The sequence below is a fragment of the Dicentrarchus labrax genome, unplaced genomic scaffold (assembly GCF_905237075.1).
Source record: "Dicentrarchus labrax unplaced genomic scaffold, dlabrax2021, whole genome shotgun sequence".
NCBI classification, from domain to species: Eukaryota; Metazoa; Chordata; class Actinopteri; family Moronidae; genus Dicentrarchus; species Dicentrarchus labrax.
Window position 1 is genome coordinate 4,467,829 of NW_026136715.1, and position 27,433 is coordinate 4,495,261.

General features: G+C 40.6%; 2 protein-coding genes across 3 annotated transcripts in view; one reads left to right on the top strand and one right to left on the bottom strand.

Annotated features, from left to right (window-relative positions):
• On the bottom strand, window positions 1-6,484 carry commd7 (COMM domain containing 7). Its single transcript, XM_051424434.1, has 9 exons — window positions 6,318-6,484; window positions 5,271-5,324; window positions 4,956-5,058; window positions 4,367-4,423; window positions 4,123-4,160; window positions 3,575-3,665; window positions 2,425-2,474; window positions 2,249-2,297; window positions 1-363 (listed from the first exon to the last, which is right to left on the bottom strand). The coding sequence occupies exons 1-9, from the start codon at window positions 6,396-6,398 to the stop codon at window positions 287-289; spliced, it is 600 nt and encodes a 199-aa protein (XP_051280394.1). The 5' UTR covers window positions 6,399-6,484; the 3' UTR covers window positions 1-286.
• A 1,020-nt stretch (window positions 6,485-7,504) lies between these two features.
• The window catches only part of dnmt3bb.1 (DNA (cytosine-5-)-methyltransferase 3 beta, duplicate b.1), a 37,254-nt gene continuing 17,325 nt past the window's right edge, over window positions 7,505-27,433 (top strand). For both annotated transcript variants that reach the window (XM_051424296.1, XM_051424298.1), the window contains exons 1-5: window positions 7,505-7,764; window positions 15,353-15,461; window positions 25,017-25,167; window positions 25,903-25,991; window positions 26,100-26,237. In XM_051424296.1, the coding sequence (XP_051280256.1) occupies window positions 7,757-7,764; window positions 15,353-15,461; window positions 25,017-25,167; window positions 25,903-25,991; window positions 26,100-26,237 (495 nt within the window). In that variant the 5' untranslated portion in view covers window positions 7,505-7,756. The remainder of the gene's footprint in view (window positions 7,765-15,352; window positions 15,462-25,016; window positions 25,168-25,902; window positions 25,992-26,099; window positions 26,238-27,433) is intronic.

The window sequence follows — 27,433 nt, forward strand, 5'->3', positions numbered from 1 at the left end:
TTTTATTTGTATTCATCTTTATTAGGAGATCTGAGTTTAAATGTTTGGCAGTAAATACAATTAGTTTTTTGTGTTTAGCTTCAGTCCCTGGGGGAGGGGAGGGGAGGGCGTCAGTGCCACACACAGACATGAAAATGACGTAACACATACCACACACACACACACACACACACACACACAACACTGCCCTGCAGCTACAGCCTGACATGAAGACACACACACTCTTACATTCACGCACACACACACACACACACACACACACACACACACACACACACACACACACTCAGCTGAAACATTCCATGCTGGCCTTGGCTCTCTCCATCTCGTGTAAGAAGTTGTAAAACTGAGGGAGAGTCAACTCTGCAAGACACGAGGGAAGAAAACAGGAAACAATTTGTACATAAACAGGCTGACATTCACTGAGTGCTGCAAAAAAATAAATTAAAAACGCTTTCACACTTTGGTATAAACAATAATGTTTCAACTCGTTTCATTTCTTTGTCTGGTTGCTCTTTAAAAAGGGAAAAATATCCCTGGAAGTGAAGAGTTTGAAACGTCTGCTTTGTTGGAAATAAACAGGAGAACTGAGATTTAGATGGTTAATTTGATTTTATATCAACCCTAGCGCCAGTAAGCCCCATCTAAAAGACAGTTTTAACGTGGATTTCCCCATTTATAAACATGATGATGATCAAGATGCAGCAGGGAAGGTAGAAAACTCATTGTCACAAATGTTGTATCAGCTTTTCCAGTGTTAACATGAAGGAACTTATCGTTCCAAAACTATTTTTTTACAGCCTCGTGTTGACAGTAATAACGCTAATGAAGACTACACAAAGTTTCTGCTGGTGGTAAGGAATTATCTGGGGGTGGGTGACACACAATCAACGGAAGAGCACAGAAGTCACGCTAGCACTGGAGACAAAAAATAGCATGTATATTCTTGCTGTTTGTCTGCAGCCCTGACTGTACAGTATAAGATTAGTGGGAAGAGCTTCTGGAAGTGTCTTTAACTTTCTTTCTACTGGCCAGCCGGGAAGCAGCTCCATGGGCTGCAGAGAAGAAGTATGATAGTATTGAGCCTCATGGGGAAATGACCCCACTTCTCTTCTTTTTATAAGCTCAGTTAACAGTTTCCTGATTAGTTTATGGTCTCAATCGCTAGTTTGAAGTCTTCTTCCATACAGCATGATGTTCATTTAGTAAATTATGGTCCCATTTAGAGTAAAATAAATGTTTAAAATCTATTCAGAGACATATTTCAATGCACTGTTAATCTGTGACATGAGAATGTATGTGTCGAAGCTCAACTCGTCGTCTGCTGGATGCAAAAAAAACCCCAACATGGCGACGGCTGTAATGCCAAATTGGAGGCTTAAAAACAGTCTTCAAAACTAGTTAGTAACTTTGGCATATAATGTATGAAATTGCAGATTTATAGCACGTTAGTGAAAACTAAACTCACAGCAAACTGTGTCACTCAGGATTTAATAAGCATAATTTTTTTCAGCTGCAGGGCATCATGAAAAGAGGCTCCGAACACCTGTTTCAAACATAGATACATTTTTCAATTCAAAGCCATCCGTCTGCAGCTCTACCAGCTGTCACCAACTCACTTGAAACAGGCATCAACATGTCACCAAAACATTGATCATAGAGTCTAATCTATTTGAGCTGACAGGCAGGGGTCCCCTCATGGGATCATGAAGATCTAACACGCAATAATTGTGGGATTTGTACAGTTTTAGCACACAAAAACCAACTCTTTGTGTTGATCTCCTCATAAGCATCTCAGTCTTTCTGTTTTTTTTTCTCCTCACGATGACGCTCATCGGCTCAGGAAACCCACTGTATGTAAAGCAATTCCGCGATTAGTTTCTGGAGAACTGGCTTTTCTCAAACTAGGAATGGGAGAAGCAGCAGCCGACAGTTGGAAGAATGTGAAAGTAAATGATCCATCTCCATGTCAACTGGATTTTCTCTTGCTTGTGTGCACAGCAGCAAGAAAAACACATATTTACATTTCAGTGCCATAGATGTGTTTCTGAGAGGAACCCGATTTAATGATCTACTTCTGGGAATTGTTTTATTTATTTGAACAACTGCATGTATGCATGATATTCCCTGCCTGGCTTGCTTGTAACAGAATACAAAAAAAAAGACCATGCAAACAGAACAAATTACGTGAACATAGTTAAAATGTTATCAGCGGCATTTGCGTCAGTAACGGCACATAATCACTCACCCATGTAGACGTTTTCAGTGGAGTTTCCCTTTCTGACCACCAGCTTCAACTGCAAGAGGGCAAAGTTTGTGTTCAACCAAACTGAACCAAGAAGTGCGCAACTGTGTGTGTGTGTGTGTTTGTGTGCGTGTGTGTGTGTGTGTGCGTGTGGTCTCTCGAATGCAGAGCTATCGTACCTGCAGAAAGATGTTTCCCACTTTCTGTACTTCACTGGTGCCGACCGTCACTGCGGGGGATAAAAACACATCCTGACTTGATTCATAATAAGTGAGATCACAAACAAGAACACACTGAGTTATAATCCAAAAGAAAAATTATCACTGGTTGATGCATAAAGGTTCAATGTTAGATATTTGTATAGAAAATAATACAATAATACATATAAACATCATAAGAAGTCTTTATATGTGTAAAAAAAAAAAAAAATTCATATTAACTTAAGCTGTTAGATTTAGTGCAATAAAACAATATTTGCCTCTGAGATGGTGTTTTTGACTAGAAGTATAAAATATAAATACTCAAGTAAAACATGAATCTGTACTTAAGTGCTTAAGTAAAAGTAATTAGTTACATTAGATGTTTAAGATAAACTCTGCTCATCACCTCTGTATTTTGATTGTTTCTCAGTGTTTTAAAGTCTTCATCCAAACTATCATCCGAAAAACATATTCAACTGATTCTGAAGCTGTTTAAAGTCTTAAAAGAAAACGTGTAAGACTATTTTTATGCACTTTATATACATTCAGCATTATCTCAGAGGGCACCAACATGTGAGACGAGCAGTGGCCATATTGGCTTTCACACTAGTCAAGTCTCCACAGAGGCCAGACTGGATACAGCCGACTCACCGGCAACATGCAGAGACACAGTCTCTCTGCCTGGCTCAAGGTGTTTTGCATGTCAATAACAGTACAGTCAAGTAAACTACAGTGGAGAGTGCAGGCCCTGAACTGAATCACAGTGTCTTTCTGTACCAACATCAGCTCACCAATAGCTTAACATAATGCTAATCATTCTCCTGCCCGGCATATTAGCATTTCTATTCCCTGTGAGTCTTAAGAAGTCATTAGACTGTATGAATAAACAATGAGGCCTGATAGAGACCCGTCAGCTGTACACATTTGAGGTGTTTAAATGAGACTGAAGCCAAAACAAAGAACATAAGCTATGCTAATGACAATGTTAGACTGGAGCCTCTGTGTTCATGAATAAGCGCTGTAAGTTAGAGACATCAGCAGCTCTCCCAGCATGTTCAGAAATAGACTCGAACCTATAATTTTGTCAAGAGCTAAATTTGATGTGATGTCTGGTTCTGCTTTGTCTCACCTCCAAACTTCCACTCCATGTCCACCAGCTGGTTGACCATCAGAGTCTGCCCGACTGCCAGTCTGGACAGCACGGCATAGTGCTCCCCCCACTGCAAAACACAATTAGAAATGTCAGAAAGACGCCTGTGCCGATTCAGTCCTGTCTGGTAAAATAAGAACAGATTTTATGGGACTTTTTGAGCTCAGGAGGCAAAGTTATATTAAAAGAGATGTTCAGATACCGATTCAGATACCTTAACTTTGTGTATCAGCTGATACAGAGCACTGATCCAATACATACGCGTTAAAATATACATATATATATATACATATACTAAGTCTGTATGATTGTTAAACCCTTTGTCAGAGTCTTAACAGGTCATAACTTCACTATCCTGGGGGGAAAATGGCGAACAAGACACTGCTGGGAAGTAGCAGGGTGAATGAATCACATAAAATCCGATCGGTGCACCAGAGGGATTTCCGATACCAGTATCAGTATTCCAACAAAATGTATGTACTGGATCTAATTATAAATCTAAACATCCAGAATTTATGGAAAGTTACCTGCTGTGAAAAGTGAGTCGCCTTATCTTCGTTTAGTCCTGGAGAGTCAACAGATAGAGCAGATTTGGTTTCACGTGTATAACGATCAACAACATTGAGGAGAAATATCGTGGGAAGTTATGGGCCACCTTTCAACGTGACAGGTCATCATAAGAGAACACTATCCGGCAGCTATACTTAACCCATGTTTGTCAAAGCGACCCTGTTAAGAACTGACTCTGCGATGAAGGATTCGGATGTGTACCTAATGTCAAGAGGTCCTCTTTGATCTGCTCCACTGTCAGGTTTTTCTTCAGGGCCCCTGAGGAGAAAAGAGACGAAGGGGGAAAACACTGAGACGGGAACCTTCCTGCAGCTGCGGCTTTTCTTCTGTCACTTTATAGCTGAACTTTCATGAGTATCAAATTGAGTGGCGTGGGAAAATTCATTACCAGTGTTTTAGTTTTTTTTTGACAGCTAAAAGAAGGAGGTACAAGCTACGGTGACGGCCAACAACGAGTACAAGAGTGGAGAAGATGTGTGAGGAAAGAGCTGCGAAACTGAGGGCTCCTCCGAACTAAACTAACTGGACCACGGTGGCTGCGGATGAAAAAGTAAACAAGCCAAATTATTGAATTAATGGATAATCGCTACACTAACTAATCACTAACTGAAGCAGAAGTAGATAAGGCAGGCGAAGGGGACAGAGGAGACGTCCACAGCTAAATGATCTCACCACATTATCTCAAACACATGGAAATAACTGGATTTATTAGGTTTGTCTCGGTCTCACGGATGTGTGTGTGTGTCTGTGTGTCTGTGTGTGTGTGTGTGTGTGTGTGTGTGTTCCTCACCCTGTGGCATCAGAAGGACACTCTTCATCACATTCCTCAGAGGACCGGCACTCATTCCGTGTTCCCCTGCAAACTCACCGAGCTGCTGCATGAACCTCTCCGTCTACACACACACACACACACACACACACACACACACACACACACACACACACATATGAATGCATTCATTTGCACACACACACAATAGGACAGGCAGTGTTTTACCTCGGTTCAGTTATCAAGGCTAATCACTGAGTCCAAAGTCCCATTAACATCAAAATTGTTGTGTGTGTGTGTGTGTGTGTGTGTGTGTGTGTGTGTGTGTGCACTCACCTCTTTAGGCTCCAGTAGAAACTGGAACAGAATTTCAATCAGACGAAGAAATTGCTGCACAAAATGAAAGAAAGTCTTGTTTTTAATGTCTGTATATAAAAAATAATATATATATATTCAGCTTCGGTTTGTTGGAGAAAAATATAAATGAATAGTTAATAGTTTCCATAATAAAATTATAAATGATATACATTTAAACACCCAGTATTTGTGCAGTTGGCAGTAAAACACTCATTTGTATTTCCACAATAGTTCTGAGAATTTAAATGTAAACACCATAAATTAGTGTTGGAGCTCCAGTTACATTGCACTGATAATAAATAAATAATAATAATAATAATAAATCCTCCAGATGCTGATGAGCTTCAACTGTGATATGAGTCACGATTTTAGTGGGAATCGTTATTTTGTAACTCCACAATGCTTCACTCACAGTGACACATTCAAAACTGGAGCTCTTGACGTTTGAATGTTAAACTTATACGGTCAAATATTTATTTCAATTCACGGTTTAGGAATCATTTCTATGTATATAATATGTATCCTGGACACAAAATTGTAAAAAAATAAATCTAAATTATCTTTATTATGATTGATTTGTCTATCGGCCAACATAATATCTTCATTTCTTTTATTAATATTGGTCACAAAAATCCATAATTGATCAGTTTTGGTGAGTTTTCATGGGCACAGATTTAGTGACAAATAAAAGTGCACTGTTAATTAGCTAAAGCTCTAATTAGAGGTTATCCAAGTGTATTTTATATATCAGTACTTTAATGTTATGTTTCATGATCAACAGTCTGCTGTCACATGACACACACGAGCAGTGATGTGTTCACTGACAGCTCAGAATAAATAAAGACATAACCACTTATTCTTTCATTCAACCTTAAACGCCTCAGAAACGATGACAGCTGTGCACAGATGTGCTCGAAGGGGAATAAAAGCCTCAGTTAAAGTCACATGGAGCTCAATTGGCTGAACTGACGCTTTCTTCGTGCAGTTTTAGGAACAATAATCTAATAATAAAGCTTATTTATGTACCTGCTCGTTCAGTTTGTTCAGGTTCTGAAAATCGGCGCTGACAGAATCCGGTAAAACATCTTTAGTGAAGTGAAGCTGCATCTTTTTTTTTTTTCTTTTAATCTGCAGAGAAAAACCGTCCGAGCTGCTCTGTTGTTGTCGAGCACACGTCCGGGTTCCTCAGTGCGCATGCGTTCTTAAGTGGGCACCGCCGTTGCTATGAGGAACTGCAGAGAAATTAAAGGCTTTAATGCAAATATTTAATCATTAAAATGTGGTTTATACGGTTATACAATCAGTTAAAACTGTATTTTTCTTTATTTTTTAAAGAATATTAAACACTGTCAGTCAGTCTAATGTTAAGTTGACCTAAAGTGTGGTTAAAAATGGTTAAAATAAGTGAAAACGTTCAGTAATGAACAATAATACAGTCGTTATAAGACACACACAGCACATACTACAGGATATAAACTCTGTAGCAAAAGAATGTATTATTGTGCTTTTATAATAAACTTTATCCATATAGCACCTTTACAAAGTGCTTTTACAACAAAACCAACACTCAGTAACAATCTCTAGAATAAACACACTGCACCTTTAACACAACACATACAGATCAATACACACCTAACTGTGCATGCAACAACATGTTTCTACAGCATAAAGTAGTCTCTTGTCATATAGCAGGCTATAGAGTAACACTCCCATGTTATTTTAATAGTGCATCAACTTGACTGCGATACTTTTAGTACATTTAACTGATTTTAAAAAGAGGACTTTTACTTGAGTAAAGGGTTACTTTACGGAGCACTTCTTTAAATCTATAACTATATATATATATATATAAAACATATAATTAATACAATGATTATATAACTGAGTGTAAAATCTTGATCTGAAAAGTAGCTTTTAAACATAAAAAGCAGAATATTTGTCTCTTGAGTTGTGAGTAGAAGTAAAAAAGTGCCCTTTAAAGTAAATGTGCAGTAAATTACAGTCACATTTTACTTTTATGCTTTTCTTTCTGCAAAAACTTTGTATTTTTTGTCTTCATAAGGAAACTTTAGAGCTATGGGGGGGAATCAAAAGTCATTTCTAATGAAATATGGTAAAAAAAAGAGGCTGATGGTGTAAATCGGAGTGCAGATAAGGAGAGGGGGGGGAGCAGCGGGGGCGGGAGACCAATCTGCTCTCATCTGTGTGTGCAGGTCAAGTATAGAAAGAGAGTCAGAGCACACAGGGACCCGCACACAGCTCAGAGATCTGCAGCAGCATACTCTTACACACTCTACACAGAGAGGACTAGACCACTTCTGATTCCTGCTCAAGTTCAAGGCTCCGTTGTGTCTCTTAAAAATCCCTTTTTTTTTATTACTATTTTTTTTTAAAAAAACACCTTCAAACAACAACCAGCAACTTCCTTCTCATTTTCCTGCCGTGGATGAGCGCAAGAAGCGTGGATGGTTATGTAAGTAGTTCACCGGGGAGGGGACCGAGGGGTTCATTGCATTTACACGGTTACACTGTCACAATGAAACATGTAGTTTAGTAAGAATAAAGTCACATTTGCTACATGTTTTGTCGCTTTTTTGTGGCGCCAAACTCGCAGTTTGTTTGTCATTAATGTAAAAAGTGCACAGCTCGGTTCCTTCTTGCACATGTGCACGCTCCATGTGTTGAACCTGATTGTGTTTTCTCCTGCAACGATTAGCTCAAATATCCACCATGCATGAGTTCATACGGATGGTTTCATATAAAAGCATTTGTTACAGTATTCGTGCAGAAATCCTGGAAGAATCTCAAGAGGGTTTTTTTTTTTTTTATCGTAGCTGTCGGTGCAAAGTTGTGCGGGATTCATCGACTTGGTGGCGGATCTTTTTACTTTATAGTCTCTTGCTGTTTAATAGTATTCCTGCAAGGACTCCAGCGTCGCTTAAGGTGGGGGGGTGTTGAGTTTAAAGGCGATTTACGGTGCTCAAACATCGGCGGTATAATGCTGTTATTACGACTTCAAACTGTGTCTTTGCTGGTGAAAAGTGAACAGTGATTTGTTTTTTATAAGCCCCTGTGGTGTTCCTGCAGGGCTACCTGTGGAGGGGATGTTAGATCTGGTTTAACTGCACTGGGGTTTTTTTTTTTTTTTTTTTTACGGTTTCCTGGTTGTGGCTGTGCCCCGGTGAAACGTGTACCGACGGTGGTTTACCGGTTGAACTTCCTCATAGGATACACTCCACAGCCCATGCTCCAAAAACACCAAATAAGTTAACGTGCTCTTATTTTTTTTGTTTTTAGGGCAACTTTTAGTGCTTTTTAGTAACTTTCATCAGGACAACCAGTAAAAAGTGTTTACACTCCAAAAAAAAGAGCCAATTTCTTCCACATCTGTCTCTTATTTGGGTTTATTTAAATACTAAATGTCAATATATGGACTCGGACTTAACTTAAAGCCCCCCCACCTCTCAGAGATATGTTTTTCTTTTTGCTCCTACAGTTGGATGTGTCACTGTTTGTTTGTTTCATCACATTCATGGGCTGAAAGTTTATCGGAGCTCATTGAAAAGCAGATTTTGAAAAAAAAGGGGGGCGGGGCCTACGAGCATGATTTGTTGTCTATGATTTCTTGAAGTCTTGTGTCAGCAAGAGAACTTAAAATAAACACAATTCAAATGCATATTTATAAGGTTTTTAACGAGGTAGGGGACATTTTTAAGGATTTTAATGTAAAAAATAATGTTAATTAATCATTTCGTGTATAAAGTGACAGAAGATAGTTTTAGAAAATCAAATCAAAATGTCTGAGTCCAAAATGACGCCTTCAGATGTCTCGACTTATCGTCAGCACAAAACCCAGATATTACATTCAGTTTAAACCTTTGAAGAAGACAAAGACGTTGTGACTCAACAGCAGACAAAAGGCCTTTTTAAAATTGTGTTTTTTTGTAGTGTAACATTAATATTTGTGGTACTTTACAGGAGTTTATGTCCCTTTTTATTAACCACGAGCAGTCACAGTATATTTTTAAACCAGGATCATACATGAATATATTCTCTGGGTAGTTTTTTATATATTTTGTTATGTTTGTTCCAACTTTTGTTGGACGATATATTGTCCCAGATATAATTGCGATAAACGATATTATTGTAATTTAAGACCACTTTAAGCTACTGATGGAGTTAACATACTGATGGCGTCTGAAGTATGAATCTATGGTGGCATCACACATTAGTTTTTAAGTTTGGCGTTATGGTCGTGGCCATGATGGTTTGGTGGAGACAGCGGAGGTGAAGTTGAGCTGTTCAGTGTCGACTCATCCGTAGCAGCATGATCATGGAAACACTGATCTTTAAATAATGAAACTGACAAAGAAAGCGTGTTTAATGTGCATCGGTACTGATCGTGTCTTTCTCTGTAGTGTACATCGCCACATTGGTTGAAAACTCTCCTCTTATCTTATCGTCAATGAATCATTGAGCGTTTGTTTAGCGGAGAAACTTTGACACTACTGAATCACTGGTGATGTTTGAAGCTCAATCAGTCACAAAAGTCACATAAAACAAGCCTCACTGCCTTGATATCATCTTTCCACCATCATCAGTGGATTTAATACACAGTAAAGTTAGTTGTATGTAGCTGTAATGTGAAAATACAACAGATTATACCACTACTAGTCATTTAATCTCTTAATCTAGTGGTCTTGTACAGTTTGCATGTTGGTCGTCCAGGTTGCTGCTGAGTGGATGATATACTGTACGAGCCTCTGTGAGCCTTCAGAGTTCACGCTGTACAATAGGCAACAAAGTAGACAATGTATAAAGTGAAGGGCTCGATCTGAGCTGGAAGGGGCCATAAAGTACATGACAGACAAGGAATGCAGCCCCCAGAGAGAGACCCCGAGGAGCTGAACCCCCCTTTAAACACACACACACACACACACACACACACACACTCATGTTCGTACCCTTTGGGGAGTGAACAATCCCCTCTTGCAATGCGGTCCCTAATCTCTAGCCACCAGACACAACTTTGATGTGAAGCCCCCCCTCCACTCCTTGTCCTCCGTGTCCCCTTTTCGTGGGCCCCTCACTCGCTGCCCTCCATCCTTCCTCGGTTCTCGTAAGTCAGCCTCGCTTCCACGTCTCTCTGGAGCTGAAACTGTGCAAAAGATACAGTTATGAACACCCTTAATGGAAGGATCCAGAGCCAGAGTGGATGCACACAATGTTATAACTTACTATAATGGCTACGAGGTAAAGGTAATGTTACGAGACGTTAATCTTTATTTTAGTATGTAGCATGGACCAATGCGACCACAGCAGGTCTCAAATGGGCTTTTTCCCCTTTATTTTGATATATATATTGTATAGTTTAACATGGATGGCTAGATTGTGAATTTAATACCTGGTAAATAAAGGTGTATTTCTGTCAGGGAATGACAGAGGCGCCCGAATGCAAGTCAGTGTAGCAACAAAATGATTTTGAAGCTGTTGTAAGATAGAAAAGTTACATAATGTTGCTTTAAATATCAAAATTATATTAATTTAATAAAGATGGAACAATAAAATCCTTATTTCCCCAACTAATATGAGCCACGGATGTTAAATTACACATTTTATTCATACAAACTTACAACAATAAGTGTAGAAGGAAGAGTGAGACATCTGTACAGTACAAGCTCTTAATGCCATGGTTGCTGAGATGAAGAAGTGTTTTTTTCTTCTTCAGCCTACCTCATCTAAGCCAAACATGCCACAATGAGAAACTACTCCAGACCTGAAGGCGGGCTAAACCAAAGCTTTTAGAAATAGAAGGTTTGGTGGTTTTAGTCGGCTGTGTTGGGTGTAGGTGAAAGGTCGAAGACGTTGGGAGGGGGGGGGGTGTCAGCAGTCTGGTTGACTGATGAACTCGATCACCTGTATGTTGTGTGGCAAAGGGAGAGTCCCTCACTGATTAGTATGTATTGATGTCAGGACGGTTTTTGTCAGAGGTCACCTGCCTCTGCACACACTGACTCACTTCCAGATATAGATCTGCTCATATACTGTGGCAGACTTACCTTCTTTTTAGGGACAAGAAGCCATTAATCACAACATAAAACCGTTATACTTTAAGGTTAAGACTTGATTTAATCCACCCAGAGTCCTCTTTTCTGTACAATTCATGGTTTCCATTTTCCACATGGCTGCGGGGATCCGTGTGGTTTACGTGTGGGTTCGTGTGTGGGCCGTCCTCGTGTGGTGAAAGCTGGTCTGTGTACATGTGGGACAATATTTCATGTCATTATTATTATCACAATAATCATCTAAATATACTTACAGGACTGTACGTTAGTGAGTGTGACAGATTTTTGAGTCATTTGTGAGCATATTCATGACTTTCCTGATAATAGAAATTCACTACAATATACTTATCTGAGTGCTTTTTTTTTTACCACGTATAGCGTATGAATAATGTTCCCCCATCCACCTTTGACTCTTTTGACCCCAGGGTGCTGTTTGTCTTCTGCTGTCTATGTAACCACTTAAAGTGTCAGAAAATGTCTCTGATGTAAACACATCGGTCTTATCATGACAAACAATGTGTTTTATGGATCTGGAAACCAGTAAGGAAACCCAGCATCATTTAGAGCAGTAGTTCCCAACCTTTTTTCCTTGCCTGTGTCCAAGACAAGTCAGGCTCCCCCAACCCCTACCCGCATACACGCACTAAATAGGTAATAAATAGCTTAATGAATTTAAATGTGGACCAAAAATATGTTTCAATTTGGATTAAACAGAGTTTTGATTATCCAATTGGGTGTGTTATTGGGATTTTATAAATTAAATTTTTGTAAATAATATTTTGGTAAGCTCACAACCTCAGCAGACAAAGTTGTGCGATCTCTGGGAACCCCAGGTTGGGAACCACTGATTTAGAGGCTCCCAGTGGGGATACTCAGTTGATTGTGTAATGCTGAAGGCTTTTAGTGCTGCAGCCAACCATTCTTTTTTTTATTATTGATTAATCTTACTTTGGTATTCATCATGATTTGGCTTCTGTTGTCTAAAATCTGATCCTAACATTGGAAAAAAGTTAGTTTTTTGGCTTTTTTCGCAGATAAATGGTGACAACACTGTTGCTATTTCATCTTTTGTTCGGTCGACTTATCGATTATTTCTGTTCAACACCACATTACCAGATAAACTGTCCTGCAATAAAGTTGTATATATATATATATAAAAACTCATTCTGAGGTTGTACACACAGACACTCTGTGATATAAGGGAGATAATCTTACTGCATAAGTATGTATGGTCAGATAACAGAGTCACTCACCTTGTCTCCCAGCTGGAAAATTATCGGTTAAAAACCTGTTTTGGCAGCACTCCCTGTGTGAATTTTTGTTATCATGAATAGCACTAATCTTATTTGAAGTAATTTTAACTTGTTTTAACACTTAACGCTGAACCTCTTGATATATAATCAGCTGAAAATCAATTCCTGCACTGGCAACCAAATAAGCTTTTTTTTTTCTCAATCAAAAAAGAAAGTTCATATGTAAAATGTTTTGAATGTGATTGTGTGTTTATGTAGTTTAGTTTGAGGTGTTGGGCTGAATTATGGTGTTTCTTATAGTTCGTCCGACTCATTTACACACACAGCCTCAGGAATATGGTGTACACAGTGAGAACTATGGTTAAATGATACAGAACTGTGGTCTTTGGAATTAAATTATACTAAATACAAGTAACTTTATTTTCTATCGCACACAATCACTTTATTGTTTTTCTTTATATTTCTCTGTTATTAGTATTTGGTTGGTTTCTCCGTGCAAATCAATGTGAACTGACAGTTGGCTACCTCAGGTCTGCAGGTCTCTCTGTACAGGCTTGTTTGACATAGCTATTGACCTGTCACCTCCTTTAAACCTAAAACCTAAACACACACACACACACACACACACACACACACACACACACACACACACACATATATATATACTGTACCCCTTCAGGTGCACACACTTACATTAAAAGGTGCGTTCATGTGCACCAAAGGAATTCATAAATTATGCATGTACAAACGAAAGACACATTCACTTATTACTTTCACTCCCTCCCACTCTTAACCACAGACACACACACACACACACACACACACCCTGACAGGCCTGTGTATCTGTTTACTTCAGGTTTGTATGGGCATGTCAGATCTGCTCCTACCCACTCATGGAGAACTGGAGAGGCCAGCGTTGTCCTCTCCTTACCCAGCCTTTCTCTGTTTTTTTCCTTATAACTGTCCCCCAACGTGCGAGCAGTGTGACGTAGATTGATCAGCCAAGTACTTACATTTGGGAATATAATAATGGTAATTTTCCTGCAGGACACAAGTTGTACTTCACTGTAAAGTCCATTGTCAGTGTCTGTGACCTTTTATAAGTTGCATACTTAGTGATGTCAGAAATCATGCCCATAGACCCCGCCCCTTAGAAATCAGATTTTCATTGAGCTCAGAGAAACTTTCCACTTTCAGCCGATGTAATGTAAAAACTTCTTTCTAGTGTCAAACTGCAGGTGAAGACTTTGAAACTGAGGATATTGAAGGATTGTGAATCCAATTGTATTGAATTGTGAGTTCAGTGTATCGTTACATCCCAACAGTAGACACTGTAACACAGGCATTAATTAGTGGAGATCACAGAGATATTTTATACACTTTTCAGAAAGTCCATTTTGAATCATTCTGCAGAGAAACATTCAGGAGATAAAAATATGATTTTCAGATTAATCCATTTCCATCTTCTGTTAATTCAGTGTTTGTTTTAAGAAGAAAAGTTCTGTTTACTGTTGATTTTTCTATCACTTCCACTCTTATCTTTCGCTCCCTCATGCTCAACTGACCTTCTGTCATGCCCGGTTGATACTGGTCTTACTCTGCTGGTGCCAGAGGTTGTTTCTGTCCATTGTGAAATCACCATTGAACTTACACATGCTGGTACGAAAGAACATCCACTACAGGCGCTGCTGTTTACAGTTGTTCCTTTTCTGGGAAGCTGCCGCACGGTTTGTGCTACGAGATCTGAGTTTTCGCAGCAGTCGAGTAGAATCAGGTTTGAATTGGACTTGCTCTTTGTGGTTGGATGGAATAGAAATCAGGATATTGAACGTGCATCTGACTTCTGTGCTGGTAGTGGCTCTTGTTGCGATTTATATATATACTCTTCCCTGAAACTTAACTACACCGTAGTTGACCTGTCATGCACACTTAAACTTATTATTGATTTGTCCAGTATCGATATGGTTGCTTTGGAGCCTCTTCTTCCGGGCTAGCTTGTGTTCCACTAGCCTCCACTGAACGACGTATTTGTGCGTAGATGGATTGATTAGTCTTTTATAACATCAGAAGTAGCAATATAATTGTGTATAGGGATATATTTTCTGGAAACCTCACTGAGAAACTGTTAAAATAAACAGATGTTGTTATTCCACTGACCGGTTATTCGGCAGATGTCTGCACTTATGTGGCTGATAAACAAGAAATGTCTGCAGAGACATCTTTTCTCTTGCCCTAAATGACAGCAAATACGATCTAGTGCTGATACTGTCTAGTGTTATATATATATATATATAATATGTTATATAACATATAGAATAATGGAGTTAACTGACGTTGCTTCTGACATACTGTACCCCGCTCTTGTGTTCATAAACCAATGTTTATTTCCATCTAAAACAACATGTTACTGGTTAAGATAACTACTTGTATTAGATTGAAATGTGCATGGAATAATGGGATAACACATGACTTTTCTTTGTTTTAATATCGGCATTATGTATCAGCCATCAGCTGGCATCTGCCAGTGAAAAACCCATATCAGTCGACCACTACTTCAGATCTCCTCGTGCTGTAAAGGCATCCAGGTCTCCAAGCTAGTTGAAGTGCGGAATCCCCCTCACAAGACAATGCTCAAGAGTGATATTGACTCTTTTTATAATACGGTTTGTATTTATATCTTTTGCAGACGCATCAGCAAAACCCAACGTTTTAATTTAAGTTTTGTTGTTTGTGTCTCGTCCAGGTTTGAAAAAGAGTCAGGACAGACACTGGACCAGTCGACCCCAACGGCGATGCCCTCCAACAAATACTCCGCTACCATCATGGAGGAGAGCAACAACATGACCGCCACTGTGAGTCTCACAAACACACACACACACACACACACACACACACCTACGTACACACTCACACACACACCACACACACACACACACACACACACACCCTACGTACACACCACACACACACACACACACACACACACACACACACACACACACACACACACACACACAGAGGTTTCACAACAGCCAGGAGAGGTCACAGAGTACCATTTCTTTTTGTATGGAAGTAAGGGAGTTAAAGCCAAATCAGTTACAAATACCACAGCATTCTCATTACACACACACACACACACACACACACACACACACACACACACACACACACACACACACACAACCACTCCCCAAACCTCTCTCTGAGCCAGCTCTGGTTTAAAAGACTGTGTGTATCAATGCCAAGGCAGATGCCCGGACAAGAGTGCCAGCATGTTATATGAGTCTAATTGAGAATGCATGTTGGCTGTGAGGGTGTGTGCATGTGCCACACACACACACACACACACACACACACACACACACACACACACACACACACACACAAACACACACACACACCACAGCTGCATCTGCACAAAGAGGAAACGGGAAATGCAGGATAGATAGAAAGGATGGAGGCAGCAAAGGAGAGAGGGAGCAAGGAAAGAAGGATTCATGGAAGGATGGAGGACATTAGCGCGGCACACTGGCGTCTTTATATTCTCCGAAAAAATGGGTTCACTTCAAGTATTTCGAGGAGACGCACACACACACACACACACACACACACACACACACACACACATATTTCCTTTCGCAATCAGTACACACACTTTGTTTCACATGTACCCACGCACACACACTTTCATTCTCACACACGCGCGCGTTTAATGGAGCTCCTGTCGTCCGTTACTACTTCTTCCTCTTTTTCATTCTCGTATATCACTCCGTCTGAGAGGAACACTTCCTTCCCTCCGCCATCTGCTTTACCCCCCCCTCCTCTCTCTCTCACCGTCTCCACTTTCTCTTTTGCTCATTTGGCTCCTCATTCTCTCCATCTGTCTCAATTTCCTTCTTATCATCACTACTTTAATCCCCCCCCCGCTTCTGTTTGTTGTTTGTGTGTCTCCATGTTAACGGCTTAGCTGCCGTCTCGTCACGTGTGACATGAAGGCTGGAGTCTGGAGGTATTCGCTTCAAGTTTAGACAGCTTGACGGCAGTCGGGTAACTTCTTACGTACGCTAAAGTTTGCACTTAAAGGTACATGATCTGGTGGGCGATTTCATCCAGAACACTTCCTGAGCGAGGAGTGCACATAGTTTTCATAAGTCTCTCTACCTGTTGGCGGGCAGAGTGGGCGTGAAGGTCCCAACACACAGGAAAGGTGCAGGATTGAAGAGAAGACTTAGACGAGTTAACTCTTTACGTGTGGCACAGCAGGAGCACGAGGTCCTTTTCGTAACTGTTGTCGAGCTCTCATATCTCTTGAACTTGAGCTTCCTCAAGCTCAGGGAGGAAAAATAGAAATTAGAAAGACAGAATTTAATCAATTGTGTAAACGTCGTCCTCGTGATTAAGATCCTGTGACATATTTAAAAACATAGTATCATAGTATCAAAAAACTACAAATCTGAATGAAAATACTTTAACTATGAGATTGCTGAAATGTAGTTTAAAGTAAGTTTCTAGATGTAACAGTAAGATTCAATATCAGCCTGCTCTGTAGTCACGTTCATGCACGATTGGTTGTGAGCTAAAATATGGGATATAGGCATGATAGCAGAGGGAGGTCAAATTAATGATTCAAAGACACTGAAATCATGTCTCCAAACGGGAACTATTGAGAGAAGTGTTTAACCTTCTCATTAGGAATAAACCTGCCTCCTGTTCGTAGACTCAGTCGTAATGTTGGTTCTTGCAGAGTGTAATATTTTCTGGAAATGAGAAAGTAATGATTTAAAGATCTAACGCTGAACTTTTCCAGATAGATTGCATGTTTGTTACTTAGCTAAACAACTACATGAATGTTTGCGCATTGCTCTTAGCATATACAAAAGAGGGAGAGAGGAAATAGACATACAAGACTTGTTCTGAGATTTGTTCAACCCTGAGCTCAACAAATCCGGTATAATACCATCTTGTTGACTCAAAATCAAACCAACTATTAAAGCCCAATTAGAGCTCTCCCAAATACAGTTACAGTTAGTTTGGTGGCATATTATTCCACTGTGATATTAACACCTTTAATCTTGTTTATTCAAAGATGACTCAGAAGAAGAGCGTGACATTTAAGGAGAAAAATAGACCTGAAACACTGGTGCTGGGTTTGGCTGAGCCTCTTCTGTCATTCTCTGGTTTGGTTTACTGTCCAGTCAAAAGCAGTATTTTTGGACTCACAGAAAGGTGTTTGGCTTCTGGGGTGGTTTGGGGTCAGACATAAATACAGGCCTGAGTTAGGCAGACGAAGTCACAGAGGACTCATTCTTAGTTTGAGCAACAGTTTGAGTGCAGAGAGAGAAGACACAGCCTGAATGTGAAAGATTGTGTCTGGAGACGGTTTGTGGGTAAATTAAAGTAAATAAAACTTTGGTTTGGAAAGGAATTTTATCCTGATGATAGGCTACAGCTTGAACTTTACTGTCACTTCCTCTTTAATGGACAGCAGTCGTCTAAAAAACCTTTTCTTAATTAGATTATTTCTGATAGAATATGAGGCAACTGAGGAAAATGTCATTATTGTTGATTGTTACAGATTTCACGTGAAGTTAATCAAAAGTGGAGTTCAGTATGACGGAGGATGAAGTCTATGTTGATGTCTCGAGGTTGTAGTCAAGATGCCCCAGACTCAGTTAATGCTAGGACGTTGCCTCAAGTAGAAGTACAGACTACAGTAATAGTGAAAGTGAAAGAACTGTTTCAGTAAAATTAAAAATGTCAGTAAAAAAGTGAAATAATTTCACTTGAATTCCTTGAATTTCCCTCGGGATAAATAAAGTATCTATCTAAAATGGAAGATAAGATCATTTAATGCATCTTTGAGTTTGAAGTATCAAAGAGAATATCATACTGGGTCAGACAACTGGGTCCTGAGCCTCCACCTCTGGGGATCCATTAACAGTGATGTCCTTCCTCTGACACCATGATCCCCGGTATGCAGAGGCGGTCTTGGTTGAGGTAGCATGAGTTGACTGAGCCGTCTGAAGCCAGCGTGTGGCTTTCTGTCTGTGCACTGTGAGTTCACTAACGCACTGTGGATTACTTTTAAATCCCTAAATGGCCCGGCTCCACTTTACATTTTAGAACATTTAACCCCATACCTTTATTTAAATCCTGGTGAAAGCTCCACGGTCCAGACTTAAAGCAAAGGGGGGGTCATGCTTTCTCTGTTTTAGCTCCAAAGCTATGGATCAAAGTCCCACCTCAGTATCAGATCGGCTGAGTTCAAAAAGCTTTTAAAAACACACTACAGACATTTGTATGATATTTTATCATGTTGTCGTATTATTTTTTTATTGTTCTTTTATATTTGTTTCATCTCTGTTCGATATTACTATCTTATTTTATGGGGTAATTTGGTTTTATATGCTTTCTATTATTATTATTATTATTATTACATACTAGGCTTCTAGGTGCCATAAACTGTGTGAACTTGTATTTTTGTTGAGACTTGCAGCATCACGGACAAAATGACTAGAGGCACAAATTTTAAAATAAACTTTTTATTGCACAGCTCTTTTTAAGAAAAGATAACACTCTCAGAGCCGTAAACTCCCCCTCAGGGGAAGATTGACTCCATTTAGGAAAAGTCCTGTTCAAATGTTAGCCATAGACCCACGTTTCTAATCATTTAGGCTTTGCTAAGATGTTTTGACAGCACCGTCAGAGCGCCGCGGGGCAGACTGTTGCTCGGTGAGGAATGTGTGTGATGTAGGTAGGTGAAATCTGCACAGTGCGAGACTTTACACGCTGCTTTACCACACTCATATGTGCAAGAGTGCAGGAGGCCTGGGGTGGATAGACACATGTTCCACATGCTTGACACAGTAGCGGTGGAAGTGGAAATAGTTGTAGCTGGAAGTAGTTGCAGTATTTGTACTATAAAGGAGAGCAAAAAGGGAGGCAGAGGGACGAGAAAAGGATCATTTGTGCTACTTTAATGCTCCAGTGGGCATGTTCATGTCTGCCAGCAGCAGAGAGGAGAAGGTGGAGGAGGAGGAGTGATGGATATCCTGGAAGGCAGGTTAATGAAGGATAATGATGATGATAACAGTCTACACAACTACCTGGCCAACATGAAATCCCATTTTCCGTTCATGTCTGAAACTAGAGGAGGTTAAATGAGCAATTAAACATTTCATAAAACACTTCTGAAGACTTTAATTGACGCTCTCATGCTGGTATTACCTGAAAGGGGGAAGGGATGGGGTGAATGCTTCAAAGGCCGGGGACGTTTGTGGCGAAAAATGTAATGAAACAAACTTATTTTAGCCGGTTGCTGTTGAGTTTGAAGCTTCTACTCTCCAAGAACTTACCCACAAAGCCTCCGTCTCCGCTCCCTTTCTCTCTGTGTACTTACAGAAGTTTTTTCCACCCAATCTTTTAGAAAAGACAACCTGGTTGGGTTTTGTTCAGACAGAAAGAGAGGGAGAGAGAGAGAGAGAGAGAGAGAGAGAGAGAGAGAGAGAGAGAGAGAGAGAGAGAGAGAGTGGGGGTAAAGATTTAAACAAAATGAGCTGAAAAGAGAAAATAAGAAAGGAGGGGTAACAAGCGAGGTAGAAATAAGAGGGGGGTTTTTTTCTGTCCAACAGTCCCATGTGAATTTAAAGTGAATTTTCTATCAGTGCAAACAATTCAATCCAGTTTGTTTACATCAGTCAGACTGGAGCAAACACAGTAAAGTTGTTTATCTTGAGATAGGTATGTAGCATAAACACCACAACATTTATAGCATAAGCTATAAGCCGACACAGGCTTTTAAAATACACGAAACTCAACAAATACACAAGAGACACAAACCCAACAATGAGTACATACATTAAAAACACCGAACTCAGCTCTTTGCTTATCACTATCAGAGAAATGGATCAAGTTGTCGCACTTCTTCCACATGAATTGGATGATAAGGATATCAAAATCATTGATCACAGATAAATCCAACTCAGTTGATGTTACCTTTGATAACGCGACGTGTGGCTCAGCTGTCTTGTCTTTTCACCTGATTGTTGCCGTTTACTTGTGTTTTTATGGTAAATTGTTATTATAAACCCATTTTCATTGTTTTGTTTTTGTGGTCAGATTGTAAGTTGAATATTTCATCAGAGCTGGTTCCAACTGGTTCCACAAATGGTGATTTGTGTCTCTCTGATGCAATGTATGTAAGGGAGAACACTTGGCTTCATAAATCATTTGCTACCAGATATACATTGTCTTATAAACGCTGTGCAAACCTCAACATTTCTAGTGAGTTTAACAAAGATTGTCGAAGTAATAACGTCAGAAGTATTGTATTTGATACTGAATAACAACAAGCTGCTCTTTCTGAACAAGGAAAATAAACTATAGTTCTCTTTGTGTGCAGAGCATTTGGCTTTATATTCCACTGCACAGGATCTCGACCCAATGCACAAAACTCGATTGATTGGATATGAATCAAGATTTTAGTGTATCTACAGTATGAGAACTAGTGCAGCTTGGTTCTCCACAAACCATTGAGTGACGTCGCGATCCTGCAGAAGCCACTTTTTTTTTTTACTGTCCGACATTTGAACGTTTGGTCACTGTAGTGCAGATGTATATCAGCAGGGAAAACTCTCAGTTTGTCTCTTCTGTCAGACATTTCTGGACTGTTAAATGTCAGAGAGGACATGGAGGTTCATTTAAAATGCAGTTAATTTAAGAAAGAGAGTCAGAGCTCCTGTTTCAGATTGAAGGCTTATGAAAATACATGTGTTCCCAGTTTTTATAGACTGAAAAGCATCCCTTATTAAAGCAACCAATTGAATGCCATCAGAATCATTTAATTTAATGGAAAATCACATAAAAATTCTTCACATAACTGAAACAAAATGTGCTGAAGCTGTAGTTAAACCTCTGTCTTCCACTCAAACTCACACGTTATTTACTTACAGTTACACTTTGCAGCTCCAGCCTGCACAGACAGGTAGACAGATCCCTACCGTACACAGTAGTGTTGCAGTATGAACGTCTGCTCTTACAACAACTGTTGCTCTTTCATCCCTCTGCTGCTTTCTGTGTCTTTCGCCACTCCTTCCTCCAGTTAAACAAACTTCGTTCCTGCCGTCACTCCTCGCCTCCGCTCACCCCCAGAACCCCCTCGCTCCACCCTCTCGACACGCAATCGCTGCCTCTCCGATGACCGACACTACCTCTCCTGCTTCCCGCCACTGACCCTGACCCACTGTCACCATGTCTCCGTCAACCCCCCCCCCGCAGTCAGAGTCCTGCTCAGAGACTCTCATTCATAAACTCTGCACACACATTCTGCCCTATTCCTCCCTGTTCCTCACTCTCCCTGTTCCCCACCTTCCCTTTCCCTGTTCCTCACCCTCATACCCCCCCCGACACAGCTCTAGCTCCTAATGTGTTTGGTGACCCCGCTGGCCCTCTCTCACTCTCAGCCTCTCTCCCTCTCCTTACCCCTGTCGGCAGTTCTCTCTCTCAAACCATCTTGAGCGCACGCAAGTTCACCGGGTTCATTTATTATAGGGGAAATTTGGCATCGCAGACACACACACACACACACACACACACACACACCACATGCGTTCCCTGTTTTACGACGTTTAACAATCACAAACAGCCTCAGATATGCCTAGCTGAGATTTGCTTTAAGAAAGTCAGCACAATCTCATAATTTTACATCTGTTGCACAGCTGCTCCTTCTCTCCTCCTCCACTTCTGGTCTCTTCTGCACCAAAGGACAGTTATTTGTAAATTATTTGTGTGAGCAGCCATATAATCATTCACTCCACTTGTCTGTTAGATTTATGTTTTAGTCTGTTTGTTTGAGTGTTATTTCTGAGGCAGAAGCAAACTTGCTTACATATGAAGGATCTTTACAAGAGTTTAGTTTTAGTTAGACTACCTATTGTAGCATTGTAGTGAAGTAATAGCATAAAGCAAATTGTGTAGCATGACAAAAATTGTATTTGGACATGATTATTATATATGCAAAATATATATTTATACTAAAATATACTGTACTTATCAGGATATTGTTACTTACACCCAGACTATTCCTGTAACTTCGTTCATTCCAACCACAAACATACTGCAAACCAGAGAATACTTTATATATATATATATATTTAGCTGATTTAGCTGTTTATCTGGTTTGAATCTTTGAGTCTTCCTACCATTAAGCCGACATAGTGTGAATGCAGACAGTGTTGCTGTGATAAAGTGTGAGCATCTAGCAAAGGGAGTTCGGTGTCTGTTTCTTAACACTTAACGTAATGTAACGTTATCCAGCTGCCTGCGTCACACACACACATACATGTACCTGTAAATCACAACTACACAACGTATTTAGACGTGTGTAAATATCCTCAGGTGTTACCTTAGTACATTAGTATCTGTACATCTTTTGTATTCGGCCTTCCTCTAATCTGAGCGGGGCAGTACGGGGATTACGTGGAATCAGTATTTCAAGTGGTATGTCGCTAGTTCAAGTCCGAACAGAGCTGAGCACAAACCATGGTTGCTACAGAAACGGCACCCGTAAGGTTTCACGTGGCGGTGGCGGCGTTTCTGCTTCACCTGCGATGAAGTAATGCAGAGAGAAACAGTAATGAAAGCTTTCCTGCCCTCCTTCAGGCCCTGATCTCTCTTTACCGCCGTGATCCTTTTGGCAAACAGGCCGCTCACTCCAAACAAGTGACTCACTGTGACTGGTAGCCTCGCAGATTCATCATGTTATTCCTGAAGGGTTCATACAGTGTTTGTGTTGAGTCAGCAGCTGTTGCACCCGCTGCCGTGCCTGACGGTCTCGGGCATGTTAATGTGTCTAAATACATTTTCGCTTTTGTAATCTTTGCACCTTTTTTCTGCGAATGTGTCTCCTTAATAAAACACAAGCCTGCGAGGGAAGGGAGGGTTTGGCTCCACGTTGCAAAAGATATTCCTGCCCTGGAGCTTTAGGATTGAAGTGATTTGTCTTATCGACACCGGCTTTGTTGTGATACCTTTTGTGTAGTCAACAACAAACGTGACGTGACGTGACATGTGTTTGAGATGTAAGTTGTGCTTCCTTTTGTTTCTCGATCGAGACTTGTCTGCAAGACGTAACTCGACCAAAATGCTTTGCGTCAGATGTCATTTTGTGCGATCAGTGATCAAGTAGTGAAATAAAGAGTATACAATATAGAGTACGTGCATGTTAGCTGTTGTAAATTACCCAAGAGGTTTCTGGGAGCAGGTGACCCACTTGGAAAGGCTCCAAAAAGTGTCTGGCAAAGTGTTTATTGTGCTTGTGAAGGATTATAAGATTTGGGACATTCAGCACTCGGAGCTGTGATTCAACACTTTGCTCAGCATTATGCATGTTGCTAATAGTTTGTGATTGAATTACAGGAACATCATGTGACCATTTAATGGGCAGGCATCATACCTGCACAGCCAGAGGCACTGGGGCTTTTAATTTTACTGACGTAATGTGTAACAGACAGACTGACAGACAGTCTTCATCTGGCACTTTAGGGGAATGTTGAGTGTTGATGTCATCCCTCTCTGTCAGGCACCGAATGTGCAGCCAGCTCACACATTATCAGCACCGTCAGCTCCGGGTGGGCTGCCAGGTGAAGGCTGGGTGGAGTTGGGTTGTCATTGGAAACACTTCCTGTTTGTGTCTGAGTTGGAACAACATCTGTCAGATGATCCGTCAAGTCTGTCTTTCATGAGTGTTTAATCACCTGAAAATAAGAATTGTTGTGTGTTGGTTACCTTAGAATGAGTCCTCTTCTACAGAGTCCACCATGTTTGAAGCGGCGGGTCTCTACGGTAGCCCAGAATGGACAAACCAAACACATGGATCTAGATAAATGTTTCTCCCACACACTTGTAACTAACTGAATACCACTCGCTTACACAATCATTTTTATCATTGGCTATAATATTGTAATACCCATGAGCCTCGGCCACCGTTCCTATACATTAGAAGTCATTAATCCAAAATTTATCCCGAGTACAGAAGTTAAATCTTTTAAAGCCACTGATTCAATTCAAATTTCAGTTTTTATTGTCTTAGTTTGTCACTGAAATGCACCATGGGAGTTTGTGGTTAATCTCTCACTTCTTATGTACAGTACACCGGTTTATATCAGTGAACCTGAGTTGTTCAGTCTTGGTCCTGATGGAGTTTCATGTCCATCTGAGCCTTGAAGTGTTCCAGGCGTGAGTCATTTAGCCTCGTCTGTGCAGAAACTGAACAGGGATTATTATTTTAAATAAAACCACCCATAAAAAGGCCTGAACAGTAAAAGTCAGGCCTCTTTTACGACAACTGATCAGGTTAGACTAAAGTTTATAAATTAACTTCCCTGGCGTTGTTCCCTCTCTATCCTCAGGCGCCGGTGAACGGAGACAAGCCTCCAGCTGAGGGCCTATCAGAGAACGACAGTGGCGTGGAGCTGACCAATGAGAACAGCCCTCTGACTGCAGCCGAACCACCCTCCCCCTTCAGCCCCAAGCAGAACGGAGACGCCGCCTCACCCCAAGGTAACACACGCATCAAGTACTGAGTATTTACGCAGTCTCGTAGTTATTTCCAGAACTGTAGCTACAACAACGCCATGTCCTCAGTGTTCTTTCAGGGAATATGGGGAGCTTAAATGACCAACAGAATGTCTTGTAATATCACGTTGTACCTCAAGGGGTGATAGTCCAATAGTATAGCTTAGCTCAAACAGATCCCGGAGGCTGGTTCTGGTCCCGGTCCGGCTGTGTTCACTGGGATTAGCAGTTAGAGGATATCAGGAGAGGTTGCAGCATTAATCCTGACTCCATGCGTGCCTGTATGCAAAGTACGTCGCACCAAACTCCATTCACAAATCTCTAAATTCAAAGTTCAATGTACTTCTCCTCTGTACTGTATTCCCTGTCGTCAATCTGGCCTCTGCTGTTCCCAGTCTCATTGTCTCAGCCATAGTCTCTATTTTTCCTATATTACTTTTATTTATTACAAACATTTAATTATTATTTATATGTCTGCGTATAAAATTAAGCGCATTAACCTCATTGTTTCCTTTCACAGCCAATGTGCTTCATTACGGAGACACAACAGAGAAGAAGTGACTGTCTTTCTGTCTGCACTTTATCTCTTGAAAATATTCAGTTTCTTTTCTGCCATCTGTCTAACCTTCTGTTGATCTGCTGCACTCCCTCCCTCCCTCCCTCCCTCCCTCTCTCCCTCTCCCTCTGTCTCTCTCTCCTTTTCTCTCTCTACCCCCCCAGATGATGATAACCAGTGTTCGAGGGAAAGCAGGAAAAGAAACAGGAAGAAGGCAGAGAAGGAAGAAAGTTCCTGGGACTCCTACAGCGAGGTATGACCACAGACACATACTGGCTCTAGTGGGGGCGGTTTTCATAAACCTTCTTTCTGGGAGTTATAAACTGTGTGTGTGTGTGTGTGTGTGTGTGTGTGTTTCCAGGACAAGTCTTCAGGAGCGTCTCAGTTGAGTTTGAGACAGACGCCTCAACCCAGAACCATCTTCCAGGCCGGTCTGAAGCCGCACACTCACACCAAAGCTCGCAGACAGAACCGCAAACAAGACCACAGCATGTCACTGGTAAACACACACACACACACACACACACACACACACACACACACACACACACACACACACACACACATCACCAGTATTTTCAACCCCATGCAGAGACGCTGACTCTTTAGAAATGCGTAACGATTAATATTAAACCAGGTGATGTTTTTCCATTTGGCTGCTCAGAGGCTGCTGCGTGTGTTCAGGGCCCATTCTGATTCACCAGATCTCAGACGCACTCTCTACCTGCTACCTGCCAGCACACGCCCGGACAAATACAAACAGAACTACATGTCTTTTGACCCTCCTGGCTTGCTGTGGTTTTGGTTGCACAGTGGAAAATTATAACGGACAGCTCAGTCAGTGCAGCTTTGTTTTTAGAGGAATGATGTCCAAAACTGTGAACATGTGGTTGTAAAACCAAATAAATTAGCCTTTAAACTTCTGCAGATTTAACCTGTTGAATACGTCACAGGATAAGAAGGATTCGTGAATTCTTTATTGATTTTAATTTGTCTTTTTTCCCTTTTTGTTGCGATTTCTCTCTTTATTACTCTCTGGCCGTGTTTCCATCCAAATCAGAATATCACAAAAATACTGCAGAAGAAAAATGCAAATCAAGAGTTTTCCTTAATCTCCTCTTTAGCTAAAGCTTTAAGCTGTTATATTAAGCTAAAAATCTTTCATAGTGTGCCTTTAAAGTTTTGTTCCGGGCTCTCTAGAGGTGCAGAGGCTAATAGACGGCCAGAAAGCTGCATTGCTACATTTACACTGCAAAAAACACCATCACTTTAAAGCAGGAACTTTCATTTTGTTTTGATACTAGCAGCCAGCTGTATGCGGTTGGGGCAGTGTGCAGAAAGTCGTGGTTCATTTACGGTTAAACTGTTACAAACCCTGGACAAGATTAAAATTGTTTTATTATGTGAGCAAACTCACTGAACCTCTGTGATAAAACACACGGGGAATTATTGTCTGTTTACTCATTTATTACACAAAGACACACGGTTAGCACCCCAGAGGGCACTTCATCATGATTTATCTACCACAGGGACATCCAAGAGGGCATTTCTTCTAACATGGTGGCACCAGTGTGTTTATGTAGGTCATATAGAGGCATCAGTATCACATTGACACCGTTATCTTCATTATCTTAATACACCACAACTTTTCCTACTCAGCATAGAAGCTTAAGAGCTTTTTGGGATATTCAGTGT

Bases quoted from the DNA above. Each gene is read 5' to 3' on its own strand.
- commd7 (XM_051424434.1), bottom strand. From the start codon at position 6,398: ATGCAGCTTCACTTCACTAAAGATGTTTTACCGGATTCTGTCAGCGCC. The intron at 5,325-6,317 runs GTACATAAATAA...CATTTTGTGCAG, and splicing joins TGAACAAACTGAACGAGCAG to CAATTTCTTCGTCTGATTGA. The intron at 364-2,248 runs GTGAGTGATTAT...CGTGTCTTGCAG, and splicing joins CACTGAAAACGTCTACATGG to AGTTGACTCTCCCTCAGTTT.